General features: G+C 43.0%; 1 protein-coding gene across 6 annotated transcripts in view; it reads right to left on the reverse strand.

Moving 5' to 3' along the window:
* FGD5 (FYVE, RhoGEF and PH domain containing 5) overlaps nt 1–8,888 on the reverse strand; it is a 120,079-nt gene extending 111,191 nt beyond the window's left edge. For 3 of the 6 annotated variants that reach the window (XR_012837085.1, XM_075762566.1, XM_075762565.1), the window contains exon 1: nt 8,528–8,886. Coding sequence is in view for 4 of the 6 variants with exons in the window: in XM_075762566.1 (XP_075618681.1) it covers nt 8,528–8,540 (13 nt within the window). In the remaining 2 variants the exon portion in view is untranslated. Of the gene's footprint in view, nt 1–1,219; nt 1,298–8,527 lie in introns of all 6 variants that reach the window. The other 3 variants (XM_075762569.1, XM_075762568.1, XM_075762567.1) reach the window with 2 other exon arrangements.
* Between the last annotated feature and the right edge of the window lie 19,099 nt (nt 8,889–27,987).

Raw genomic sequence — 27,987 nt, forward strand, 5'->3', positions numbered from 1 at the left:
AGACACCATCTGGGACATGGTTCCTATGTGAAATCCTATCCTAAATCATGGCATAAGTTTCAGGAGGTGTAGCTACTGTGCTGTTACATTTTGAGTATTTTGGAATACAGAATTTTGACATCTGGAAGTGAAGACAATTAAAATTCAGCTGTGCACCATACTGAGAATAAAGTAATACTAAATGCAAACTGCGTAAAAATGATTGATTGTTCTGATATTTGGTGTCATGGTACTTTTCTTATTGTTATCTTAGTCCCACTGGAGTAATTTGTACTGAACTAATACTGGCCTATTTGTTTGGTTAGACTCTGGGAGATGTAAGAGACTGTTTCTTCTGATCTTCTTAACCTTGTTGAAGTTTCTTCCAATACTCAGAAAGACGCTGACAATTTGGCATTCTGACGTAGTCAGAAAACGGTCTTTCTAGAATTATGAGACACCAGAGAGATTTCATGTAAGTTGAAAACTGAGTCAGTGATCTCAGCTCAGCCCAGGAGTGAAAAGTCTATTCTAATCAGGCACCTTATCACATATACTGATTAAGAATTATTCTGTATCTGGGGTTTTATCCGATCCAGCTTCATGTGTGGGAGGCTTAAAACAACTTGTGGAAAAGGAGAGAGAGAGGACTGCATATTCACCAGTCTTCTGTACTGTACGTAGTGTGTACTCTTGTTTCACAGTATCCACTGCTGCTTTGAGCTGCAGAGCATCTGTCTAATTATTGAAATCACAGAATGATTTAATAATCTTTCCCTCCAGATTATTTGGAAAACATTATGTGCGAAACACTTCACCATCGTTGAAGTACTGTTGCTACTGTTGCAGCCAGCAGCACGTCTGCAGCAGCTGAAGGCTGCAGAGTGCTGAAAACTGTTGTCAGTTAAAAATGGGGAGGGAATAGAAATGGGTTGAGTATCTTCTAAGCCTGGCTCCCCAGCCAGACCTACCTTTTGGATTTTTAAATCAGTTATTGCAATGACTGAACATCCTAAACTAACTTTTGGGTAGTAAAATGCATGCAATTTGTATTAGCTAAAACTGAGTCCTTACACCTTTCCCACCAGAAATCAGCAATGGACCCCTTACCACCATAATGAGGCATTTTTAGGACGAACTCCAAGGAAGAAACATAACTTTGGAAGTATTATGCCACTTTCTGCAGTGTCTGGCTTTTCCTAGGAATGTCTATCCAAGAGTAGGACACAAATATACCTACTTCATTCCTGGGATGTGACAAGGCTTGAGCGCAGTCTCTGCATACTCATCCTTGTTCTTGTCAGATGGGGTGTCTGTACTGAAAATGAGTAATGAGAAAAACACTGGACTGCAGAGACTGCCAGGATCTCTCAAGCTTTGTCTTATAAACAAATTTGAAATAAAATAATGTAATGAACTCATTTCCTTTATGTAAAATAACCATGCAGACATTCACTTAAAAAAAAAAAAGCTTAAACACAGTTATCCCCTTTCTCTCCAGTGATAATTTTCTACAGCAAAAGGAATCAAGTAATCTTGAGCTTTTCGTTCTGCTACCTTCAGTAATACTGCTAGTGGAAAATGGCAATGGGCCCTGTTCATAGTATGGTAATAATAGGCATTGTGATGCCCTACTCTTACCCGCTTGTGCCAGCTACTGGTCACTATTGATTCCTTCCACAGTTTTTTCCTAACTGCTCGGTGTGTTGTTGATCTTGCCTTTCACCGCCTTAAACAATTTTCCTTTTTTTTTTTTTTTTTTTTGGGGGGGGGGGGTGGGGGGGAGGAGTACAAGGTTTTGTAAAAAAAGTAACCCAAACAATTACTGAAAAGAAAGCGCCACTGTTTGTCTTTTATCAGGGCAACATTCTGCTTCAATTTCTGCTTCCTTTGCTGTCTGAGCCACTTGAAAGCTTCTGGCTGTAACTTCTAAATGGACACAAAACAACATTGCACCATAAGGAATGTGTACGTTCACAAATAATTGTGCATGTTTATTTTAGGATGTGTTTTATGTTGGAGGGAGTCACACCCACCTTGTGCTTAAAAGGAAACTCTTGGGGAATAGGAATTTCTTTAGCCTGCTCCTCCCCTTATTGTTCAATGCTTCCTTCTACTGACAAGGACCGCTTCCTCTCCTTACCCACCTTCCTTCAGACAAACCTGCATTTCAGCATGGTTTCATTCCTGCCATGGCCCATATGAAATTACATTACTCTCCTCCCCTCCAAGTTTCTAAGCAGTGAACAGTAGCCTAGCAGCTCTCCTGGAATAGCAATCAACCCATACAGCCTTCACTGTTCAAGTGTTTCTTTGAAATAATAAACATTTTGTAGTGGGGTATTGCCTGAAACACTGCAGCTACCCAGTTTCAAATATTCTCCAGCTTTAGGAATTAGCCTAGTATTTAATTAAGGCTTATTAGGGACCATATCTACCACTACCCCCAATCAAGCAGCTGGTTTTGGGGTGAAGACCTGAATAAACACTGAGGTTTCACATTTGCAGGGATATTTGTAGACATGTCCCAGGCCTGTGGTCTTTGATGGTGGCCCAAGAAATTACTTAGCTCCACAGTGCAGATACTAGTTCCAGCCTTGGCTGGTGCCACAATCTAGTTCAGGCATCTCTTCAAATGCTGCAAGTAGCTTTTTCTGACCAATGAACTTTTGTGGACCTGTGTTTTCTTCATGCCTTTGGCATTAATTCAACTTTGACATATGTTAATATGGGAGAGACGCTGAAGACAGAAACGCACTGCATAGTTCAGGGATCTGCAGAGCTTTCAGATGAAAGTGACAATGCAGGTGGAGGGACCACATTGCAACAGTGGGATAAGACTGCACCAAACCTAGAATGCCAGTGGAAACCAATGCACACAAGTCCTGTCTGTCATTGCTTCTGCCCAGGAAGAAGGGATTGAAATCCACAGATGGAAAGTGCCTTAGAAACAGGATGTAGAGGGAGAATATCCAGACAAGGGCATCAGAAAGTCTCATTCAGCTTTAATCAGGAGCTGTGTAATTCACTCAGTTATATCAGAATAAAGTTAAAACTTGTCTTCTGGAAAGCTTTGGTCTGAAGTCAGCAAAAGGTGGACTATGTACCTTAGTATCATCCTTATCTTATTCCTATAATGAATTGCTCATTTTTAAAATAAAGCCCTTAGCTCCAGTTAGTGCTGCCTGGCTTCTCTCTCCAGCTCCTATCTCCAGCATTTCTTATTGTTTCTTCCACTGGGTTAAAGACCCTTTTATTATTCAGTATTTCTCTAGGGAAGACATATACTTCCCTACAGCTATGTCTTGGTACATTCTTTTTGGTAAACAGAACAAATGAACTCATTAAATCTTTGCAGTTGGACAACTTCGCCTTTCCTGAAGTCTCTTCTTTTGGATTTTTTCTGAACCTTTTCCAATTTGCCAATAGCCCCTATAAAATACATGGGGCAGACCTACGGGAAGAATTCCACTGATGATGCTGTCTACAGAGTTCATTACTTTCTTAGACCCAGTTCTCACTATTCTTCATTAGCTCATTACTGCATCAAGTTGACTTGCTTGTCCTTTAGGACCTCTAAATTGTTCCCAAGGCTTTGTTGCCTGTTCATTGTCTCTAAACTGATAGCTTTATAATATGTGTTAAGTGTAATTTGTTTGAATGGATCCAACTTAATGATCCAGATCTGTTTGTATAACTGCCCTGCCTAATTTGTTAATTACCCTTTCACCAATCTTTACATCATATAGTGAACTTTGTCATCTGATACTTTTCTATTCGCTTTTCTACCAAGGAAAGTCTTGGACAGTTATCGACATAATCCTGGTCCCAGCACTATGCATACCACCATTTGATAATGTTACAGAGATAACTACTACAGAGATTCGCTACTGCCAATTAGCCAGTCCTCAGTCTAATTAACCCAGATTTTATTTCTGTTATATAAATGGTTTTCTCTTAAATCAGAATGCGCTACTAAAATACTACACAGACATCAACATCTGTCTTTGCATCTATACAGTTGCCTTTATCAAGCAAATCTCTAACTTCTTCCACAGACTGAGATCAGATTCACCACTGGAAGAAAGCAAAGTCCCACTATTGAGGAAATGAGAATAAGCAACCTTAAGAATAGCAGTAAATACAGGAATTCATTTACATGTCACTTGCCAAAACACTATTATAGACATAAAAATTATCTGGACCATAGGATAGAAGGATAGAAGTTATTTCATGACAGCAATCCTATTTTATGAACTAGGCAATGACATGACACAACAAAGAACCTATCCTATACCAGCAGCCATCATGCTTATGCTCCCTCTCACATTAGAGCATGACAGTGCTAAGAGCTCATACTGTTGACAAAAGCCACGTGTGCCAAGTGCTGCACAAACCCAGAAACTCATGGAAACAGTGTGACTGCACTGTACAGTCACAGAAGTTTCCACACCTCAGCTACCAAAAGAACACCAAGTTCTTACAAAGCAGGACAGAGAGGAAATTCTGTACCTGTGTCTGTTTCAGTTTGTCTAATACATGGGTTTGTATTTTGACCATGGTGCTTACTCCTGAGAGAAGAAATTGTTCTGAGAGAATGGTAAACAGAGCTTCCTATCAAAGTAACCCATGGAGCTTCACTGTGAAATGGATGGCTCTTCTTTGCAGGTGAAGAGCTGCTTTTGAACTTGGCCGGAACATGGGCACCAACCACTAAAGTAATGCCGCCAGGAATGTAAGGCAAGCTGAGCACAGAGTCTTCTAAAACTCATTTATTACATTTCCAGTACAGGAAGCTGTAGGTTCCAACCTGTAATTACAATTCTGCTAGCTGCCCAAGTCAGATAGTGAAGGTGTGTTTAAGCTGCCTATGTAGATAAGCCATTTTAATGTCATTCTGAATTAAGTACCCAGCATAAACTGTGTAACTGGCTTCGATATGCTGGAGATTAAATAGATGAGGTAGCATGATTTACAAGGAAAGTATAAACCCTTTGAGGGGTTCAGCTCATAAAACACCAGTGCTGACACTGGTAGGACCCCAGGATGTACTGTAAGTAACTGAGATGTCATTAATTTTGCAACATTCACTGCAAAAGTAGTTCTCTTTGTTTTACAGCATGTAAATGCATCACTTCTGATTTCACACTGTCAGAGAAAAGTTTGAAATGACAAAAGTTACATAAGAATGTAACATAAGAAGTGAAAACAGTTGCATGGAAGTCACTTGAAATAGAAAAGGTATTTAGACTAGGATTTTCTAATGATGTAGGAGTGCAAGTCTTCCTTTCAAATGAGACCTCAGTCCAGATTTAGGTATCAGCTCCCACTTTGACTTGAACAGGAATTAGATACTTAAGTGTCTTTTGAAAATTAAGGGTTTAGGCACTTGGGATCTGAGGTCCTATTCAAAGCCAGCAGGTCATTGGCTCCTAAATGCCTCAGACATTTATGAAAATGGTATTTCAGCTTCTGCATAAGTCTGATACTTCTGAAAAACATCTATCCTCTCTTACCAGTGTACGTTCTTCAAATGTGTGATTAAAAGTACTCTTGTTTATATAACAAGAAGGCTGCACTACTGTGAAGACAGCCCCTATAGTCAGTAGTAACTATCCTATGGGAATTTTGTCTTCTTACAAATCTTAATTTAAATATTAACAGCTGGGCTGTCAAAGCACATCCCACTCTGCAGAAATAAAATGCTATTCTGTACAGTTACTGGAATCCATCCTCTATGAGTAGATCAATGCATTAAGACTTTGGGATATCAGATCAATGGCTTACAAATTTCTCTTATTATATACCTTTATTGCAGCCATCTAAATCTAACACAGATTAGAAACACTGCTGGGGAAGGGGAAGAATCTAAAGACATTATAATCCGAACAGGATGAATTTCAACACCAAAGAATCTTGATCTTGAAAATTCTCCAGCATTTTCCCTGTTTATAGTAGACTGTACATACAAGTCTTGGTAGGGCTGGGTGGCCTATGAAAAACCACATGCACATGACAATTAAATAATCTTGGTTCTAAATTACTGGCATGTATTTCTTTTTAATGTAACAGTGTTTGTGATGTTTTCAGTTTGGCTGTGATTTCACAACAGGAAGTTCACACTGCAGCAGAGAGCTTAATATATTCACCTGTTATTTCATATATTGCTTCCTAGGAGCCAAAGATGATGTTGGTTAAAATTCTCTGGCAGGTACATATGGCAGCTTTTCCTGTATTACTTTCAGTAGCAGCTGAAAGAATATATAGTCTGCTTACACCTCTCAACAATCTGGAGTCTAACATCTGTACATTCTTCCTATGGGCACCATCATTTCAGCACCTGGGAAACAAATTGGTACTTAAGAGGCTGGAAGATGGGGGTCTGTCTCTTGTCTCTTACCACAGATTTCCTGTGACCTTGGGTGGATTGCTTCATCTTTCTTTTCATATCTGTTCCGCATCTCTGAGGATAATCCATATCTCCCTTCCTGTTTTCTGTCTGTCGTTATTTTAACTTCTGTGGGATCAAGGCTGCCATATATGCCTGCACATATGACTCTGCTTACTGGTGCTATGTATTACTTACTGTAATACAAAGATTGCTAATGCTGGTCCCTGAGTTGTGTCAGTTAATAAATGCCCCTCTCCTTCAGAGTCAGTAGGAAGTTCTGCTTTGCACTGATGGGAGAGACATTCCTTGCATTGTGTGAATGTACAAAACAAAGGCTGAGAAGGGATATGAGCACTCTATAAATACAACCTGGAGATAAACACCAGAGGAGGAAAAGAACTATTTTTAAGCAAAAGGACAATGTAATCACAAGAATAAATGGCGATGGACCTGGTCTGGAAACTAGAACTAGCAATGGCAAGAGGTTCTCAGTTTTGTGAGAGGAACAGCAGGAGAGCTATCTGAAAAGTTTTGGTTTAAGATATAATTTGATGAATCAATAAACGGAGTAATAGGACCTTGTGTTCTGTAACAACCAGTAATGCTTTTGGTAATGATGGTAGTCCCTTTCAGTCCTACAGTCCTGAAAAATAAAAACTGCTAGTAAAATGTAAGTCTTTACAAATAGATACATCTGATATTCCTTACACCGCACTTCCACTGACAACAGGATCATATTAGAGCTGGTCTGTTTTAAATAATGGAGAGATGAAGGAAGAGAGGTTGAAGCATCATGGCTAAAGCAATTTTTGGCTGGCTCACTTAAGTTTCAAATGAGTTTGTCTCCTGGGAAGGACAGAGTCTGGTCCAGACAGGATCAGAACATAGAATGGAAATGTCACCACTTTTTGGGTAGGAGAGTGCCTCACTCCCCACTCCAAGGGGAAATTAAACCTTTTGCTTTAACTCAGAGGAGTGGTATGACATCCTGATACAACAGGGCTGGGTTTGACCTAAAAGATCCTTTCCAATCCTATGCTTTGGCAAAAAATGATTCAGAGCTTTCCAACACATGACAGTTGTAGGGCAAAGTATTGAGCGGTGAAATCTCTGGGCTTCAGGATGTACCCATGCAAGTGAGGTGCCCAGCAACATTCACCTTCTGGGACAAGGAAACACAGTGGAAAATTTTAGGGCCAACACAAAGGAACTGTTTCTCTTCCTCTTTAATTCTAGATGCAGCATTGGATTTTTCTAAATAACTCCAGAGTTAGTAATAATTGTTTCCTGGACTGTTATGTTATTTACGCACGTGCCTCGCCCCTGAAAATCAGAAAGTCTTGGTGGAGAATTTGAAGTTTGCCCCAATTTTCCAGTGACTTCTTTTAATGCTTAACTTTTGAATGTCTCATCTTTAATATATGTTCCCTTCGCATCCTGTCTCTTTCACCTTCCCATTTTCCATCAAGGAAAAATTCTGGGAAGTTAACAGAAGGAAGGAGAAAGGTTTTAGGTTTGCCTTGGAGAGAAAATTCTGCAAAAAACATTACCTTCTCAAAAAACAGACTTTCAGAAAGACAGTCACAGCAAATTTCCTAGGGGCTTTGTGAAGGGTTGAGAGCGTCCGAAGGAAGAGCGGGTGCAGAGCCGTGTTCCTCAGCAGGCGCAGCCCTCCCGATCTGCCAGTCTGGTTGTCCCTGGAACCCCTCGCCTGGGCCGGGTTTGCTGCTTGTCCCCATCCCGGCGGGGCCAGTGATGGGGCATGCACAGCCCCGGGGTGCCCAGCGTCCCGCGGGGAGCCAGTGAGCACCTGCCGGGTCAGGGGGAAGAGGAGGGCGAGCCCTGGACGGAGGGTGCCTGGAGGAGAGGTGCCAGCCCCGGTGGCACGGCTCAAGAGCTGCCGGCCCCGAAGGAGGGATGCCGGGACTGGGGGAGGGGGTGTGTGTGTGCGTGTGTGTGTGCGTGCGTGCAAGCTCCAGAGGAGCGGTACCCGGGCAGGGGGAGCCCTCCCGGTGGTATTGGCCCCGGAGGCAGGGTGTGCCGGCCAGAGGGAAGGAGGGCATCGGTACCGGAGGAAGGAACCCGCCTGGCGGTAGCCGGCCCCGGGGAAAAGATGTCCGGAGGCGGGGAGCCATCCCGGCGGACCCGCGCACTTACCGGCGTTGTTCATCTTCCACCGCAACTTTGATTGCTGGTTGCCCCGGGCGCTCAGAGCATGGTCCCGGGGGGGCCGCCGCCTTCGCCCCTCGCGGACGCGCCCGGCCCTACAGCCCCTCCGGGGGCATGGGAGCGCAGGCGGGGCAGCCGGACCCTGAGCGGCGGGCTGGCCAGGCGGCGGTGCCGGCTCGGGGGCGGTCAGGGCCGCGGCGCGCCTCCGCCCTGCCCCGCGCGCGGCCCGTCGGGGGGCGGTGGCGGCGGCCGGCGCCGGGGCCCCGCACGGCCGGCGGCGCGCGGGGCTGGGCCGGGCGGGGCCGGGCTGGGCAGGGCAGGGCGCGCCGGCTCCGCGCAGGCATCCCCCGCAGCGGAGCAAGCCCGGTGGCTCCCGCGGGGTGCGGGGGGTGGGCGAGGGACGCCGCACGGGTGCCCAAGGGCGTGAACATTTAAAGGCGCAGCGGGTTGCCCTGTCCTTCGTTCCCTCTTTCGCGCGCCCCCCTTTCGTGATCCCCACTCCACCGCCCTCGGTTCCTCTTTCACCCTCCTTGGGTCCCCTCTCTCCATTCCCGCTCCCGCCTTCTCTCCTCCCTCCCTCCATATCTCTCCTTCCATCTTCCCTCCCTCCGTCCATCCTCTCCCCCTTCATCCTTTTCCCTTTCATCCTTTCCCCCCTATTCATCCTTTTCCTCCCGTCCGTCCTTCCCTCCTGTCCATCCTTTCCTCCCTCTTCATCCATCCTTCCCAATCTGTTCAACCCTCCTTTCATCCTCCTCCCAACCCCCTCTCCATTTTACCATGGGACACGACCGCCCCCGCCTAGGAACGCCCAGGGAACAAGGATCGGGAAGCTTCCCCCTCCCAGCCCCGGGCGTTTTCCCCTAGCCCGAAGCATCCTTGCGGAGCCGACAGCACCTGCTGCTGGAAAGCGGTGTCTGAGTGCAGGGAATCCCTCTCATAAGAAACCACGCTTGCTCAGAGCAGTTTCAGACAGCTCCAAACTGTTATCTTTTCCCCTCTCCCAATAACCAGCTCCTGGCTCAATGAAGTTAACACAGGCATCCTGTGGCTAGGCCCTTCTCTCCGTTTTCGGGCTGGCAGCAGTACTAACCCCCAGACAAGGCTGGATCGCCCTCTTCCTCTCGATGGAGGCATGATATAGCCCTGCTATCTTTCCCAGTGGAGCTCACGCAAGAAAGTGCAGCTTTGCAAATTTCCCTCCCCTGGCAAAGAAACTCGAGGAGGGCTGAGTTCACCCCAAGGATTGCTTCCTTAGTCAGGGAGGGGGCATTCCTCGTAGCCATCCCAGAGGCCTGCATGCCAGCAGGCTGGGGAGGGGAAGAAGCCCATTGTACCTGCTCAGTGTCCAGGCCAGAGTGTGTGTGAAGCAGTCAGGTCCAGCTTTGACATTTTAAATCCCACAGAAATCAGGACTATTACTAACACAATCCAGAGCAACTTCCTTTTAGAAGCTGTTAGTTCTGCTTTTGCAAAGTACCTAATAGCTAACATCACCCTGCTGGCAGATGCTTTGTAGTATAGTCAAAGCTCTTTTTCCTGACCTTTCAGTGCTGTCTTACTGTGACTGATGGGGTGCAGAGTGCCTTGCACATTAGTGCACAGACCTCTGAAAAGAGAAAGCGAGCAGTGAGGGAAATGGGAATTAAACCCTTCTTTCTGTGGGCTTGAGTCTCTACCACTGAGGCTGGTATCCATGAATGCTGGGTTCTGGTTCTCTGGGGGACCCTAGTTGTATGACTACACCTCTAAGCAAGCATTTGCAATCCCGTAAGGTTTTGGAGATGCATAAATTCATGGTAGCAGCTCTTTCATTACTACTCTGACACAGATGAGATGGAAAGGCCTATATATTCCCTCATAGTGTAACGTGCGTGGTGTGCGCCCTGGTGCATGGAATGAAATGGGTTTCCCTGGCCCATCTATAGCTAGCAGTCATTTCGCCCATCTTCATGTACTGGTCCCTGATTTATTCTTGCCACCTGCCACCTTGATGTCTGTGTCTATCAACACAAGTAACTTATGTCACTAGAAAGCCTCATCTGAAGCAGCTTCAGGAATACAGATTTAGGGTCTTGCAAAGTATAGGGAAAAGTTTATGTGACACAATGGAAAAGAAAGCACAAGTGAAAAGTTCAAGCACAGTACAGGTGATTTGGGAAAAAAGTCTTAAATATGCTTTCCAGGAGAATAACTTTTTGGTTAAACAGCTGCAAAATACTAATGCACTAGGGTAGGGGGCAGCAGGAAGGAAACAAACATGTTTTCATAGAATAACTGAGAATGTGGGCTGCAGAATTTTGGAGATTTTCCTAATAACCTGAAAAACATAGTCTAGATAGCAAAGTTGTCTCATACCTAGACACATAATGGAAAAATGTTGGGTAAGTAAGTATGTTACTATGAAAACAAAGCCTTTGTAAAAGAGATTCTGCAAATAGACCAGGTGTTCTTGTAGTTGCTGTGCTACTAATATGCACTTCACTCAAAATCTTTTTTGGTTTGCTGTAGGGCAAAGAGCTATGATGCTTCACAGGTTTTGATCCAAACAACCAATTTGTGAAAAATTTAATGGAGCAAGGAATGACTCTTTTCTCTCTCCTGTTTTCTATGAAAAGAGTTAAACGCTCTAGCAGAACCCTATACTTAAGGACAAAGGGACAACTCCTGCTCCTAGCATCATGCCAGTAGCTCGGCATCTGGCGGAGGGGCAGGCATTACCCATTATTAGTTTTGCGACCTAGATCTGGCAAGGGTGCGTGCTTCTCCCAAGTTCCTGTCTGCCTGTTCCCAAATCTGCTTCCTGCCACAAAGGGCAGGGTGCCAGTGTACCTCCAGGAGTCGCTGACTCCTCTCTTTCATTAGATCTGATTCATTTGAACTTTGAACTCGTTTGTGTTGTGTTAAAAATGCAACACATGCACTGCTATGAGATATTGTGCTGTTCACCAAGGAATGTATTCTTGAGCAATTCAGACTAATTTTGGACCCCAAGGTCTCTGCTGCATGGGCAATTAAGCTACAATTTGGGTGCAATAAGGAAAAAGAAACAAACATCTGTGCAGTGATCGCTGTCTTAAAAAAATCAAAAGTATATTCAGTAAGCAAAATGCTTATATTCTCTTTATTGTCAGTCTAAAAGACAATCCAGGGTATAATTTCCTGTACTGGAATGATGAAAAGCTTTAGGAGCTTTATAGCTAAATGCAAATGAGAACCATAAAAGAGCTGCTTGAAATTTGTCAGTTTATTCTCTAACCCTCTTCAAAAATAATGGGGAATGATCTGTATTACAAATGGAAGAATGGGAAGGTGAATGCACATGAACATGTTCAGGAGATGCTGAAGGATCAAATGAAACTTTTGCAGCCAAAAGAGGAACCTCGACTTTTGCAAGCATATACTGCAATGAAGAGTATTGAAAGGTGGAGGTCACATCACATAAAACACTTCTTGAAGCAAGCAGAGCTCAGCATAGAGGAATCCTCTACCCCTGGGAGAATCTGTGACTTAATAGACTAGAAGTGAAATCGACACATCGATTTTTTATTACTCAATTATTGAAATAAATGAAGCGTATATGTTTTAAATAATTCCAACTAATTTTTAATAAGATCACTTTTAACAAAGGATTTCCTTCAAAACATAATCCAACTATCCATTCAATAAGTTTGATGAATTTTAAAACTCAGGTGAACATACTACACTTATAGGTTCCCACCCAGCAGATGTTTTTTAAGTACAAGCTTAAATCTAAGCAAGTGCATAATCTGTTTTAAGTAGGGCTACTCCATATGCTAAAGTGCCCTATTAGATCAGAGCTATCTGGCGTGTTGGAATCTTATTTTTTGTCATTGTAACATAAACTAGCACTATGTTTGCCATTTTAATAAAGCTCATCTACTTGTCTATCATACTACACTACCTATGCATCCTAATTGTTATTTTTAAGCCTCTCTGTGTTATGACATAGAAGTGTTCCTCAAGATGAGGTCTCCTTCATTATAAGCAGTCTTTCAGGGCATTTTTCAAGATCTTTCACCCTGATATCTCTTCTTCATTAGGGTATATAGGTTTGGGGGGTTTCTTTTTTACCGTTTTGGTGTCAGTGGCCTTACTAAAAGAAATTTTCTGGTATCAAACTAAGAATACAACATTGGGGGGGGGGGAGGAGATGTTTGCCCCCAAAATGACATTGAACTAAACTTCCTACTTCCTAGTAGGTACAATTTCAGAAACTAATATCATCTTATAAATCTTTACATACATAAATCTTTAGTTGCCTGAGAAATCATTAATTTCATATTATTTTGATATTTCCTGGTGCATTCTAGCTGGTAGTATGCCACATGGGAAACTACAGGACAGGGAGAGGTGGTTCAATAGCACTCATCCCTGCTGGTGATCTGGCAAAGCCCAAGCGTGTAGATCCATAGGACAGAATACATAGGACAGCTAATCTCTGTGTTTATCTCTGTAACAGTGCCTGGGACATCTGAAAAGTTTAGTATATGGGGGAAAGTCTGCTATGTTGGCATGGATTAATGCTGATATGGTCTGCCTTAACATTATTGTATATAAGCATTTCTGCTTTAAAATTATTGGCCATAAGCATGTACATAAGCATGGCATTACTTGGTGCAATTCGGTACAATACTTTCTGGCATATAAAGATCATTTATTCCTATTTTTGAGCACCAATATACCTTTTATAATAGACAGTTTGCTTCCTGCCTTCACTCTACACTTGTGCTCTTCTTTACATCAAAACTTATAGCAAAGGGCCAAATTATCTAGTCATGGCAGTTCATCACAGTCTGCAGGAGATACTAGATTTTGAAGGATAGTCGATGTGTACAGACCCCAGAATGCTTTAGGAGGGGGAGGCTACAAGGATAGTGGAGTCAGTTCCTAGGAGACCACTTTGTATTTGTATTCCTTAAAGCAATACAACTGCGAAATACTCTAAATATGTCTTTGACCCTCACTTAATCAAATCAACATCTGATTGTTTCACTCGCCATTTTCAGTAAAGAGCCCCTAGCAAGAGCACCAGTCCTCTCAGGAAAGAGGTTTATGTGCTTCCATTAAGGTTCATGGTGCCATCAAGGTTCCGCTGATCAAGTTTCTGAGATTTCTATCGCTTAGCATTTTTGTAAAAAAAAAAAACAAACCAATATTTGTAGGCAATGGTACAAAATCTGACAGCTTATACAATGCCCCAGTTGGGTCCACTCATTCCTTGCTGCCATAGAATTTTCTTTCCTTCTCAGCTGCCCAGATGCCTAATTCTCAAGTCCTTGCTCAGTTTTGGCCAATGTCTTACCCAGGCAAAGTTTCATTTAATGTAACTTAGCTTGGGCAACGATGTATCCCGAACCATATTTATCTTCATTCAATGGGATATGACCATCCTGCGCTCCAAAGCACTCGGTGCCTATATTCGCAAAATGTCAGTAGAGCTCTACTGGCAACAAACAGAGAAGTAGCTGCAAATACACGTCTATGGATTTACCTACTGCAGTTAATCTTATTTTTCTCCAGCCTTTCACACCCTCTGAGACGCTGTCTGTTACATAAAGCACCAGAGGAAATAACATCACAGAGAATCAAATTGTGAGCTGGGAGCTAAAGGATGGCTAATGGGCGCTTCAGGCATCACTCAAAGGGAGCAAATGTAAGTGAGGAGCAATACCATTGAGGGCCAAATGTTATGCAGGTGTAAAAGTGATGTCGGTAACAGAAAACTGGGGAACTGAGTCAAAAAAGCTGAGACTTGGCATAAGCAGTTCTAGCTTCACTGAGGCTGGAGCTGAACTTCACTCCTGGAGGTCAGCAAACACTCTTGCTAATTTCATCTGAAAAGGGGGAAAAAAACCCCACCTATCTGGAGGAATTTTGGCCGGTTTCCTGCGTTTGACGGGACCATGCATTTGACACCCCCAATACAGGCAAGTCTCCCTTGGCAGTGAATCATCAAGAGAAAAGGTTACGGCAATGATGACTATTGCTACCTCTGAGCATTGTTTTGAACCACAACAATTAATTACATGCCTCATTTTTATCAGGGCCATATACTGGGTGCAATGTGCTGTGTGAGAGGTACATATAGGGAGGAAGCCAAACGCCCATTTCCTCTCTGTATTTAGATTTGTTTTGGTCTCGCTCCAGTGTCAGTCTCGCTCCAGGCACCTTCCACCATAAGTCCTCCCCTTAACTCTGCAACCCACTTATCACTGGGGCCTTTTTGGCTATGGTAAACCTCGGCTGCATTGATTAGCACGGCCACTGACCCGGAGTGGGGCTGGCAGCTGCATTCTCCATTTCCTGCCCAGGCATCTGCTGCCTGATTGGAGGAAAATAGTTCTTAAGCCTTCTTCAAAACAGGAAACTTCTCTTCTCCCTGCTTCCTGAGGTACAGGAACCGTCTCCGCAGCAACCCCTGGACAAAGAAGGCTCCTATTAACCACTGGGGTGCCATAACGGATACAGTGGGAGGTCATAATTCAAGTGATAATCTACCCTGAAGGCTGGAGATTGCCTCTCTGTGCACCGCTGCTCCCACCCCTCTGTGCCAATGCTGCTGCCTCATTAAACACTCTGGAGGTTAATTAGCAGATGATAATCTTATCCATTGGAAGCATTTGTAAACACTTTTCATCTTCATGACTAAATATTGCTAAATATTGGTCCTGTGTCAGCAACCTCTGGAACAAAATTTTGTAATATTGTCCCTTCACATTGGAGAAGTGACTGCATATGGCAACATTGTCACTCTCAATTTTTTTTTTGCATGATGTATCTTAATATCATGTAGTCCTTTTTTTTTCTTTTTTTTTTAAATGACCACTTCTAGTGTCCCACAAGTATCATATGACTAAAAATATTGACATGTCATGCTTTGCTGCTTTGCTCATTGAGTAGTTTCCCACTTATGATCAGGCCTCCTTGAGAAGTCTGAAGTGGAGCTTTCAGAAAAACACTTGTAGTTTGAATGCAGTCTGTTGTAGTTCTGGAGAAACTATGTACATGTTTATAATTGGCAGTTTGCATCATTGAAGGACCATTGCTAGCAGAGCCAGTGGAGCATAGCTGAAATAAGTATTAACTTCTGTAATTCTGTATTTGCACAGACAGTCAAGAATTTGGCTTTCAAGTTCAAATTTGGTGGGTTCTTTTAAAAGACTATGCAGGTCAGCTGTCTCTGATAGGGGCTTAACGTGAACCTCACAGAATAAAAGCAAATGAAATAGGTGAAAATGGTAAATAGTGAGAAATCCTTGTTCTTATTTTTTCTTTTGAACATAAATTCTACCTACCCCATTAATTTTTCACAGCAAATGCAAAGCCACAGAGATGTCCCTGTCTGCTCCACCCATAAGACTGTGACATTTAGATATCTGAGTATTTTTCCCAGTGTTCAGGCTTAAGGAAATAGAGCAGCAGGACACAGCAACATTCAGAAGTTATCCTTCCCTTTGCATTCAGATCCTTTCTCACCAAATACTTCCTGAGAGTAGAGTGCTACAGGGGAGGATCCTGTCAGACTGATTTCCTGCCAGCAAGCTATGCTGTTGATTCTAGAATGGCTGCCTTCAAAATCTAATTATTTCACATATGTCTGTATGTGTAGTAATCTGCTATGCATTACTGATCACAGGGGGAAGCTGTTACGTACTTGTGGCTTACGTCTGCTGTAACCCAGGCCACCTGAATGCCTTTGCCAGTAGCGGATAGAAAGGCCTTATAGCAGAAGGGTTTCTCATTAAGCTTTCTGTGATTTTCATACATGCAGAAGCGTGTCTTTTCAGTGCAAGTGACTTTTAAAGGGAGAAGCAAAGTTTGCTGAGAGAAGGAATTTATTTTGATAGATTGACCGATTTGGGTCATAAAGCAGACAAGCTTCATTCCCCTCACCAGATTAGGTGAAGAAGCAGTAGGTTTTAAGCTAAATACAAGCTGGATGTACCTATTCTTGTTTTAGACTATTATAAGTGTAGGAAGACTGTAATGAGACACAAGATTACTTCTATGGTGTTTCCAGTTCATCACTGCTTCTGTGACTTGGTCTTTGGGGAAAAAAACCCTAAACCTAGCTCTTAAAAGTTGATGTTATGCTGCATGAATATAAAAGTGGTGTGATCAGAATATGGGAACATTTTTCACAATGGCCCGGATTGTGGGATAAACTGCTTGTGATATATCTATCCCATGGAGCCAGCTCTGCTGGGAGGCAAAACTGAGATGAAGTTCTGAAATGACAAAAATTTCTTATCTTGACCATCTCTCTCCTTGTTTCTTCAGTCTCTCTATAGGCAGCCAAGACATTTTTTTCTGTTCTTTCATGTCTAGAGCAGGCCAAGTTCTTTCCATCTTCTGGGGTGTTATTCCATGGCCTGGCTGCAGTGCAAGTCAATGTACTTCAAGTAGAAGTACGTGTGAGGAAGGGTGTGAGGCATTCCTGCAATGCTGACTCACTTCTCACTGAACCAGGCAATTAACTTTTTCAGCTTGCTCTTGGGCACTGGTATGTATGGTGAGAAGCCCCATCGATATTGATCATAGTTTGCTGGATAAGCAACACAGGATGCATGAAAGCCTTATGGAACCAATGCACTCGGGTATGCTCCTCATCTGGAGTATCAGCACTGAGATCTCTCTATTCTGCTTGGCATGGCTTTGCCTCTAGCAAGCATTTCTAAGTCATTTCTAAGTCACATCAAGGATGTGAAGACCCCTTTCACTCCTAATTTTGTCATTAGGTTCAGACTTCACCAGGATTTCTCTGTGGAAGACATCTGAGCAGCTCACTTCTTTGGAGCACTTCTTTGTTGTTCACAAATGCCACATAAGTACTGTTCCTGAATGAACCAGTCCCCACTTATACGTTTGTGTGGTGGGTTGACCCTGGCTGAGGGCCAGGTGCCCACCAGAGCCGCTCTATCACTCCCCTCTTTTGTTAGACAGGGGAGAAAAGGTACAATAAAAAAAAAACTTACGGGTCGAGATAAGGACAGGGAGAGATCATTCTCTAATTATCATCACGAGCAAAACAGACCGAACTTAGAGAGGGAATTCATCTTATTTATTACTAAGCAAAACAGAGTAGAGGAATGAGAAATAAAACCAAATCTTAAAACACCTCCCCCCACCCCTCCCATCTTCCCGGGCTCAACTTCACTCCCGGCTTCAACCTCCGCCCCCCCCCAGCGGCACAGGGGGACGGGGAGTGGGGGTTACGGTCAGTTCATCACGCGGCGTTTCTGCCGCTTCTTCATCCTCAGGGGGAGGACTCATTGTTCCCCCGCTCCAGCGTGGGGTCCCTCTCACGGGAGACAGTCCTTCACGGCCTTCTCCAACGTGAGTCTCCTCCACGGGGTGCAGACCTTCAGGAGCAAACTGCTCCAGCGTGGGTCCCCCACGGGGTCACAAGTCCTGCCAGCAAACCTGCTCTGGCGTGGGCTCCTCTCTCCACGGGTCCACAGGTCCTGCCAGGAGCTTGCTCCAGCACGGGCTTCCCACGGGGTCACAGCCTCCTTCAGGTGTCTACACCTGCTCCGGCGTGGGGTCCTCCACGGGCTGCAGGTAGAATCGCTACACCCCCTCATCCTCCCTCCATGGGCTGCAGGGGGACAGCCTGCTTCACCATGGTCTTCACCACGGGCTGCAGGGGGATCTTGCTCTGGCACCTGGAGCACCTCCTGCCCCTCCTTCTTCACTGACCTTGGTGTCTGCAGATGTTCTTACATCTGCTCACTCCTCTCTCTGGCTGCAAAAGCGCTCTCTAACTGTTTTTTTTTCTTTCTTAAATATGTTATCACAGAGGCGCTGATTGGCTTGGCCTTGGCCAGCGGCGGGTCCGTCTTGGAGCCGGCTGGCATTGGCTCTATCAGACACAGGGGAAGCTTCTAGCAGCTTCTCACAGAAGCCACCCCTGTAGCCCCCCCCGCTACCAAAACCTTGCCACGCAAAACCAACACAGTTTGGAATGTTTTTAGACATCACTGGGGGAAGAAGACTAGACACAAAACTAGAAAGTGTCTGTACAACCTACAACCATTTTGTTAAAGTAGAGCAAGAATATCTTCTGCTCACTTTCTGGTAGTACTTTCTTTCAGAGGTATTGAGCTCTGGAATTAATGAAACTTGGCTTCTCATAAATTTGTACCATGGTTGCCTTTCAAGTCAAATATAATGTGAAGTCTGATTTAAAGATCTTCCCTGCAGCTGGACTGTTAAATAAAAAACTTTCTGAATTCCTTACCATCTGATAATGTGTGGACTCATGCTACAAGTTCTCCCACACTCTGTTTCCTTCTCTCTTGTTTACGTGTCAATCCCGGACTCAGTTCTTCAGTTACAGGTATAAAGAGGAGAGGAGGAAAGTTCAGCCGAAGGGATTTTAATATGGAGGACCGAAGTGACAAGACACACAGTAACTGTGTATGCTGGGTGGTAGTATTTATGATACCTCTAAAGCTGTGTCAGAGATCCCAGAGTCCACTTTTGATCCAAGCAGACAAAAAGAGGGGCCCAATTTAATCAAATGACATTATTAGAAGTTATTTAATTTTCTTAAGTGTTTTGATTTATAAGGACAAATATGACACACTGATACCTCGTTAATCATATGCCTATGAAGCAGTTGGCCTCTCCCTACTCTTCTCATACCCATTAATGTAATTGATTCTAATACTGCAGAAAGTGTCATCATTGTCTCTATCCCTTCTCAGTGCATGCAACCAGGAGACTCCCAAATGTTCCTGCTCTGCACCATTTTTCAAACTGTTTGTTCAGAACTATGGAACACCCACTAGCTCATATATCCTCAATGTGGTTAAAGGTACTTTGCTTTCCTAAAATCAGGATATCAGATTTTTTTTTTCTTCCCCCACCCCCAGGAAGCTAGACAATATTTTACCTGGATTTCCATCACTCCAGGACACTTTTGGTTTCCTCTAGCTGTGGCTGAACCAGACCCTTTTCATGGTCAGTCTGAGGACATTTTTTTGTATGCCTTGGTTAAGACAACAGTGATGGAACCAGTTGTGTGCCAGGGTTTTAGCCATTACCCAATGGCTAAAAATTGGGTAATGGCTAATACTTCGATATCATTACAACACAGATACAATGCCCTTTTTAAATTTCTTGCAGTGCTCTGCACACCTCTTTACTGAAGCCATTAGAATTCAAGGTATGCTAGTTCTGGGAAGTTTTTGCATCTGTCCACATTTTCTAAGTGTCTTTCTTCCTGACATAATGAAGGATTCTTCACAGTCTTGTGAAGTGCTGTGATTTCAGCATAATGGACACCGAGGAAATGAAAGAAAAGGACATTGCTCTACTTTTTTTTTCTTTTCTTTTTCTTCCTTGGGCACCTGTTTGTGGGAGAAGAGTTTAAGTCCATTTTTGGCAGATCCTGTTGAGCACTGGTGTGGAAGGACTCAGAAATCCAAGTGTGTTTCCTTTGGGAGCAACTTTCCCTGGTGCAAGACAAGGGAGCCAGAGAGGGTGGGAAGAAAGAGATCTGTTTCTAGGACTCACTGTGAACTGCGAGAGTGATTTAGCTCCTAGTTTATGATGTCCTTACACACCCACAAGACTATCCCGGACTCTGAGACCTGCCAGGCTGCTTACATTAAACCAGAGCAAGGTTTGGGGTTTGGCTTTCACTGGACTGTGGTCCTGGTGTATTCTACAGAGACTGCCCCCACTGTGGCTCCTTCATCCTCTAAAACAGGGACATTTCTGAGGGCAGTCTGCCAGGAGTCATATTGCTTCAGCTATTCTGAATGGTGTGGGCACAGCCTGTCTCTGCCCACATACCCATCCTTGGCTGATGATTCTACTAGCCAATTATTTACAACAAATGGATAAATGAGTGGGGTTTTAGATTCCCTTCTCCATAGACAGCTTTGGTCACATCCATTCATGAAGAAGGAAGACTGCGACTGACCAGGAGGCAAAAATACACTGGATAGTACTGCCGATCTGAGTGGCAAAAGACCTCAGTGACTTCTAGTGAGCCATAAAAAAACCAAAAGCAGCAAATAAAAAACATGTTTTTCACAGCAGGGATGTCAAACATCCTCCATTTTTCAGTGAAAAAAGGACCTATTTGTTTCTGCCTTTTAAAAAAAGAGTATTATTTTTTGTATGTTTTGCCAACAGCTGGTAAATATTTCTGCGGATGGGCTTTCAAAGAAAAACATGTTTTTCAGTCTCTACTAGCCTTTTACTTCCTTGCTTTACACAATTGCAGGAGAGAGTGAGCAGTGAGGAAGGCGGGGGTAGTTGTGCCTTTTACTATATGTCTTTTTTCCCAGATTCAGCTTTGCTTACAGATATAAGACAAGGCAAAACATGTTTCCCTTCATCAAGAAAGGAAACTACAGCTATTTTTTCTGCTGGCTTAGAAATATATATATTCTTCTACTCCAAAGGTCAAGCTGATGACCTGCATTTCATTTGTAAATAACATCATGAGACATGCTGGCAATTTCCAGATTGACAGCTGAATGAGTGCTTGTGAGGCCTTGTAGGTTTGAAGAATAAGTGCCAAAAATATTAAGAAAGGTTGTAATTAGGCTTCTGTTTATGTTATAAACATGATGTTCTTACAGGTATTGGTATGTCTGTGCAAATCCATAATCTGATTCTAAATTCAGAAATGGACCTAAAGTTACTAGCATGGTAAAAGCTGAGAAACTGTGCAGTTCATTTACATTGCATTTATTGCAGATTATACTTTTAACAGGGTAACTTGTAACAAACATCTTGAGTCTTATTAGACACAGGCATGACATCAAGGTGAGCTTTTTCTTAATATATATGGTATGGATATACTTACACATGCTAATTATAGCGGTGCAAGATCTTAGTAGGTCTTAGTACTGCTCATGACTGCACATGTTCTAGAAAATCAGGTGTTTGCATGTAAATGTACAAGCATGTATTATTGTGTATGAAATTTTCACATAGACTAAGTGGGCCTGAATGCTTTAATTTTGTTGAGTCCAGCCACAGCTCATTTGAACTTGACCTGCAGAAATGCTGTCTACAGCTCTAGTGGCAGCTGTAGGTGCTATGGATGTTAATGGGCTAAAAATCTTCCTTGCTAAAAACTGTCCTTGCAAAAAGCTGAAGAACAAAAAGGAATATTTATGGGTGTTTTCTGCTTTTAAATTCTTACTTGCAGCCTGATTTTACACATTCGATCTAATTAAAATATGTTGGCTTCTTGGTGGAGTGATATGAGTGAATAGAACATTATATGACTTTAGACAAAGCTATTGTTTTACATTTCCCTGGAAAGCCATATGCCTGATTAAGTGATCTTGTGCAGATAAAACGTGGCTATTTGGAATTTTAACAAAGGTAAAAGTGAAATAAAACCTGGGGGCTTAACAAACCTGTTCATGGTGTAGTAGGTGTCAGTGAAATAAAAATACTTGGTCTGACTTGACAGTTTGTCTGGTGAAACAGATATACAAAGGAACAGCAATTTTAATATGTGTTAAACGTTGAGTACCGTGTCAAATAGCATTCCCTGTTACCTGTAGGGCAGCTGACTCTCATCTGTCTTCTTCAGTTGATTATTTGTGGCAATAATGACAAAATGTAAGAGTTGATAGTGACATCATGTTGGCCAGGGTGTGATATGCGAAGGGAAAGCTTGCTTTGTAGCTGGGTATTGGAAGAACCAAAGTTTGCACAGTGACTGTTAACCTGGAAGCTGCTGTGAGTTGCTTCCTGTCTAGCTCCACGGTGTGCAAAATGTGTCCCTTCCCAGCTGCTAGGGGAATCTCTTGGGACACTGCAAAGCTGTGCATGGTGCCACCAACTGGTATGAGTGCAATTTGTAAAAGCCAGGAGATGAATGGCTAGATAGGCCAGCTAGTTCATGACCATCACACTTACTGTACTTTTCCCAAGGATCTGGCTGGTACCCTGGTGTGATTGTTGTGTTGGGAATATTACTTTGATGGACAGGTAAACAAGTTATCCGGGTCAGGCAATGTGTGGCTGAGCAGGTCATCTGTCATATTACCTAACTTAAGCCTACATGTTGCACCTCTGTCACCACTGGCTCTGCTGTCTGAGTAGTTCACAGAGTTCGTTGGTATTTCTCCAGGGGAAGGTTTGCTGCTCATTTTAATATGCCCATTTTCTCTGGGAAACATTCATCTTTTTGCTTATTTTTATACTTGTTGACTTTCTCCTGCTCAGATGTTTTTGGGAAGGCTGGTGGGGTCTGCACCCATTCCCTGGTATTTTGGCAGAGATTTTTCCACCCAAGAAGTCACCAGTGCCAAGCAGAGAGGAATGCTATCTTTCCCTGACCAGGCAGGTGCAGCAGGCTACTTTCAGACACAAGCTACTTTTAAAAATAACTGCTGGTGAGGACCACAGTAAAATTGTCCTGTTGCTTTCGAGTTAACGTGCTTTTTTACCGCAGGGAGAGTACTGGGAGAGCAACAAAAGTCTCCTTCCTCAAAACCCCAGCACTTCTGTATAATTATTTCCTTGGAAAAATTAGCTTCCTGTTTTCAGCCCCTCTCCAGAAGAGCTTCCTTATCCCACTGTGAAGCTTTCACATTGACAGCATCATGACACGATGGCAGCATCTCATTACGCTGGGACTGCTGGCCTCAGAGGACCTTGAGCCTTGCACACACACTTGGCAGCCCACTCTGCCTGTAGGCACTTGTCCCCTTCAGCCTTGTGCCTCAGCAGGATCAGCCCTGCAGTTCCCTGCACTTGGTGGCTGTGGAGCAAAGGGTTGCAATTGTTTCTTGGGCTGTCTGGCAGACACAGCCTATGCCTTTGCACTGTTGAGGGAGACACTGCCTATGTTAGCTTGAATGTACAAATACAGCTGCTGTTTATTGCCTTGTTTTTCAAGGAAAGCCTTCAGTACATTCAGAGGCTCAGGGAATTTCCACTATTTTTCTCAACGTTGCTCCCCCCCTTGGCCTTCGGACACATACATTGTGTTGTTTTGACGTAATTTCAAGCAAATATTTTGCCACCGAGAGGCAGTGCAGGGTCACAGAGGTCCTCCAGGCTTGGGCTTCAGGCTTTCAGCCCTCTCCAGTAAACAATAGCTCTATAACTCATTAAAACTCCATTTTGATTACTTTTTCCTGTTTCTGATTGTTTTGGAGCAGCAGGGGTGGATTCCACACTCAACAAACTTCTTTTTCCTGCTGCTAAATTTAAATGTCTCTGAACTGAAAGGAATTGCTAATCTCTGACAATAAGTCCATCAAATAGAAATTACAACTGTAAACAAGATTTTAGGCTATTTATGAATGCTAAAGGGAATTGTGACTTGGTTTTGCAGAATAATTTTTATCTCTATGAATTTTTTTTAACTGTCCTTTCTTTTCAGACAGAAAATCCTAGCACTTTATCTCCTGGTTACTGTAGCCTCTTCATGTTCAGATTTAGTAATAGTCATGTTCTCCCATCGTGTCCCTCATGAAACAAAGCCGGCAGTTGCCTTCCTTGCTTGTCTCCTATCCTCTTCAGATTCATGCATTATCTTCTGCTTCACAACATTGATTCAGCACTTCTATCTCTGTCTCCACAGCATTTCACTGCTTGGTTTTCTCCTGCTTGCAAGCCCCCTGATTTATATGATCTACCCATAAAACTCCCTTGCCCAGCTGAGTTTCTTGCCAATTTGTACATCTCATTCTTTTTTATACCAGGGGTAAGCCTGAAATTTTTCTACCACTTCCTTTTTCCTTGTAGGCCAGATATAGATTAATCAATAAATAATTTTCTGTAATGGACAGGAAGGACAATTTAGGAAAGTGATTCACAAAGAATCCAATTCAAAGGAAAACGGTATGCATGTTTATCCATCTACATCCTTGTATCACATACACTGCCCATACATATGTAGACCCTAAACTGCTTAATCTGTACTAATCTAGCACAAAACCTTTTTTGTAGGTATAGTGCAAAAATTATAAAATAACCAGTTGAAATCTATATAGCATGGGTCCACATGTGGATTTAATTAGCAAGACAATAGTTTATTTATGTTGTTTTTAAACCTACAGCTAGGATCTATGGGGGAACATAGTATGAATACAGATACAGTGTGTCCTGAAGACCTCTTGGTCAATTTGCTGTTATTATCTGTTAAGCATGCCAAGGAAAAATACATTTTTCCTGCCCAAAGAGCTGACATTTTAAAACTGAAACAGACTACAAGAAGCTGATAAATATTGATATTTTTATTACCTCTATTGCTATTGGCTCAGTTTTAAGCACCCTCTGAGCAGAACATCTGTAAGACGACAGTGTGGTAGATCCTAGGGTGGACCCTGTGGCTAGAAGGCAGAATGACAAAAAGACACTTCCTGGAAAGAATTACAGAGCTTTTTCTTTTTAGCAGCCTGGCTACCAACATTGTCCTTCGCAGTAGGATCCAGGGACAGAGAGACACCTGCTCCATCTTTAGTGGGTGCTGTGTAGTCCTGCAAGGTTTGCTACCACAGTAATGAAACTATGGTACCTGCCCTTAAGGACTATGGATCCAGGTGTAACAGGCAAATTGGATAATATCTGCCCTGAGCTTCACAGAAATCCTTCCGTAAACCTCCTGGAAAGATCAGGAGGATAAACCCGTGCCCTCCAGAGGGGTGAATGACGGCCACTGAGCAAGCACGCTGCTCTTGTGTCCTAATAGAATATGCTTATTCTCAGCAGGTTTCCAATGGCTTCACCAGAATTACAGTAGGAGAGAATTTGGCGCTATGTTTGTCTTCAAGCCTCCTGCCAGGATTGTGCTCCCATAATGACATGATTTTGAGTATTATATAATTGACCTCAGTTAAACTATTGATTGGTCAAGTCAGCTTAAGTGACTGATCATGGTAGCTGATACATATTGTATCTCACTGTATTGGTATGACCTGGCCACCAAACAACCTCACAATGCCTGTGTTTAGTTAGTTTACAGCTGTCCTGGTTCTGGCAAGGATAGAGTTAATTTTCACAAGGAGCCAGCACAGGTGAGCCAGGCAGCCAGGGACTACTCCGTACCATGTGACCTCACGCTCACATAAAAGGGGGCTGGTCGGGGAGGGGCAGGTTCCTGTGGCTCCGGGAAGGGCTGTGTGTGGGCTTGAGTGGCTGGCCGTCGAATCGGTAAATTGCTTTCTTTTATCACCCATTGTGGACATTCCATTATCAGTACTGTTGCTGATTGTTTCTCTCTCCCTTGCTGTCCCAGCAAACTGTCCTTATCCCAACCCACGAGGCTTTGCCTTTGTCTTTCCCATTCTCCTCCCCATCGTGCTGGGGGAGGGGTGAGTGAGCGGCCGTGTGGTGCTCAGCTGCCAGTTGGGGCTAAACCACATCAACAGCCTAGTTTTGAAGATTATGAGCTTTTCATGAGGTTTAACTGAACTGTCAGGAATCTAATATATATCTAATATGCTTATTGCGTATGGATATTTACATATGTACTTGTATATGTATGCATACAGTGATGATTGTGTGCCTATACATACACATATGTTTACTGTATATAAATATGCACATACTAATGATTGTTTTTAAGATGAATTAAAGAAAATTACATGCATATGCTCCCCTAATGAAAATTTGAAAATTAAAAGGAAAATAATTGTTTTCCTGGAACAAATATCTCTGTGTTTAGATTTTTTTTTGCATAATATGTAAGAATGTAACTCAAATGTTTTTGTGGACCATGATTTAAAAAAGCACACAAATGAGATTAATTTTTACAGCTGAGTTTCAAAACTCTTTCCAACTTAACACCTTGAAAAGATGATCTAAATATAGGAGGTGTAATTACTCTTCCCTATTTGCTATAGCTCTGCTCTCCAGTTCTATTTTCTGCTTTGATTCTGCCATGCTGTGTGCAGTGTGACCTTTGAAAGATAGCAGTGAACTTCCTAAGTATGTTGGCAATATCTCTGGCCACGCATGAGGTGACCCTATCAATTGTGAGATCCAGATGTGGAGGACTGAAATGTGGTTTTTTCCCCCAGCAACAGCATTTGGGTCTCTCAGCACCTTCTTGACTGATGTATTACAAGGATTTTTTGGCTGACTCTGTGGCTTGCTTTGGAGCAGCTGTGAGGCTTGTGGTTAGGGTTATGTATGGGAGGAAGGCTGTTTCTTCACACTGTTTAGCTAAGGGAGAGCATGGGGAGCTCACATTTGTCTCTGGAAATCTCTATATTCTTCTCAACTTCAAAGGACATAAGCATGGGAAGTGGGGATGAAATGATAACAGCTGGCTGGAACAGGGTTTGTTTTCCATAATGAGGTCATTTAGCCAAGCCATGGAATGAAAGAAAGCTTTCGTATTTTTCCAGCTCTTCTGAGACCTTGCAGAACAAGCTTGATAAGATGCAGGCACGCTTCTGACTTCTAATAGTTTCAGATGGGGTTCCGTCTCTGAACAGTCATCATATCCACCTAAGCTTTTCAATGAACAATTTCTATCAGATTTCACAGTATGCATTTTTCTTTTTCAGCTTGGGAAAAGCAATTACCTGCCTCTAGGTTAAATCTAGAGACAAAAGTAATTAAGTCTCTCTTGGCTTTTGGGGGGTGTGTGTGTAGTAGTTGTATGAAAAAGTGCAGGTGGAACAGGGAATTATGCCAAATGGTGACATTGCCATTTTGTGGAGTATTATAGTAATTGCCAAATCATTGGTCCTCTACATATTAGTGTTTTAGAAATGCTTCACCTAGACCCATGATTCCCCAACTCTTTTGGATCCTCTTTTCTATATGCAGATGACTCCACCAAGTAGTCTTTCCATCAAAGCTTTAATTGGAAAAGTTGTGAAGGTAATATGACTCCATAGAGAGGTCACCATGGAGCATCATTTCTATGGCCTTGCAAACCACTACATGGAATCCAACTTGGAATCCAGTGACTGAAAAAGCCTTCTGCTGGAAAAAAAAATCAAGTTTTCAGCAGAAGATACGTTCCTGTGAAAGTATCTACTTTCTATGACAAGGTTCAATTTTTTCACTTTAAAAACAATGTGAAAATGCTATATGCCTTCAAACACCACCAAATCTCAATTCAGTATGGCATGATAGTGTCCTCTGGGTACTGTGCACTTGAATAACAAGGTTCCCTGCACTGGCTTCTTGTTTCCTTTAAAGTACTTAGGCCCTTTTGAGGTAAGGATCCTTTCTGCTATGTTTGTGTACAGTATCAAGGGACCATCCCATCTCTGATTTGGGATGACTTTGTGCTAATGCAATATCCAGTGAAAGCTCTGACAGTGATTATTCAACGCAATTAAAACACTTCCTTCAGTAAAATATGTCCATAAGGATGAAACTCTCTCTCCTTGTCTCTATGTGTATCTGAATTTTGTTAAAACCAATTGGTTTTGCATTTGCCTAATTTCCTCCTATTTTCTTTCTCTGTCTCATTT

Source organism: Balearica regulorum, chromosome 10 (genome assembly GCF_011004875.1).
Source record: "Balearica regulorum gibbericeps isolate bBalReg1 chromosome 10, bBalReg1.pri, whole genome shotgun sequence".
NCBI lineage: Eukaryota > Metazoa > Chordata > Aves > Gruiformes > Gruidae > Balearica > Balearica regulorum.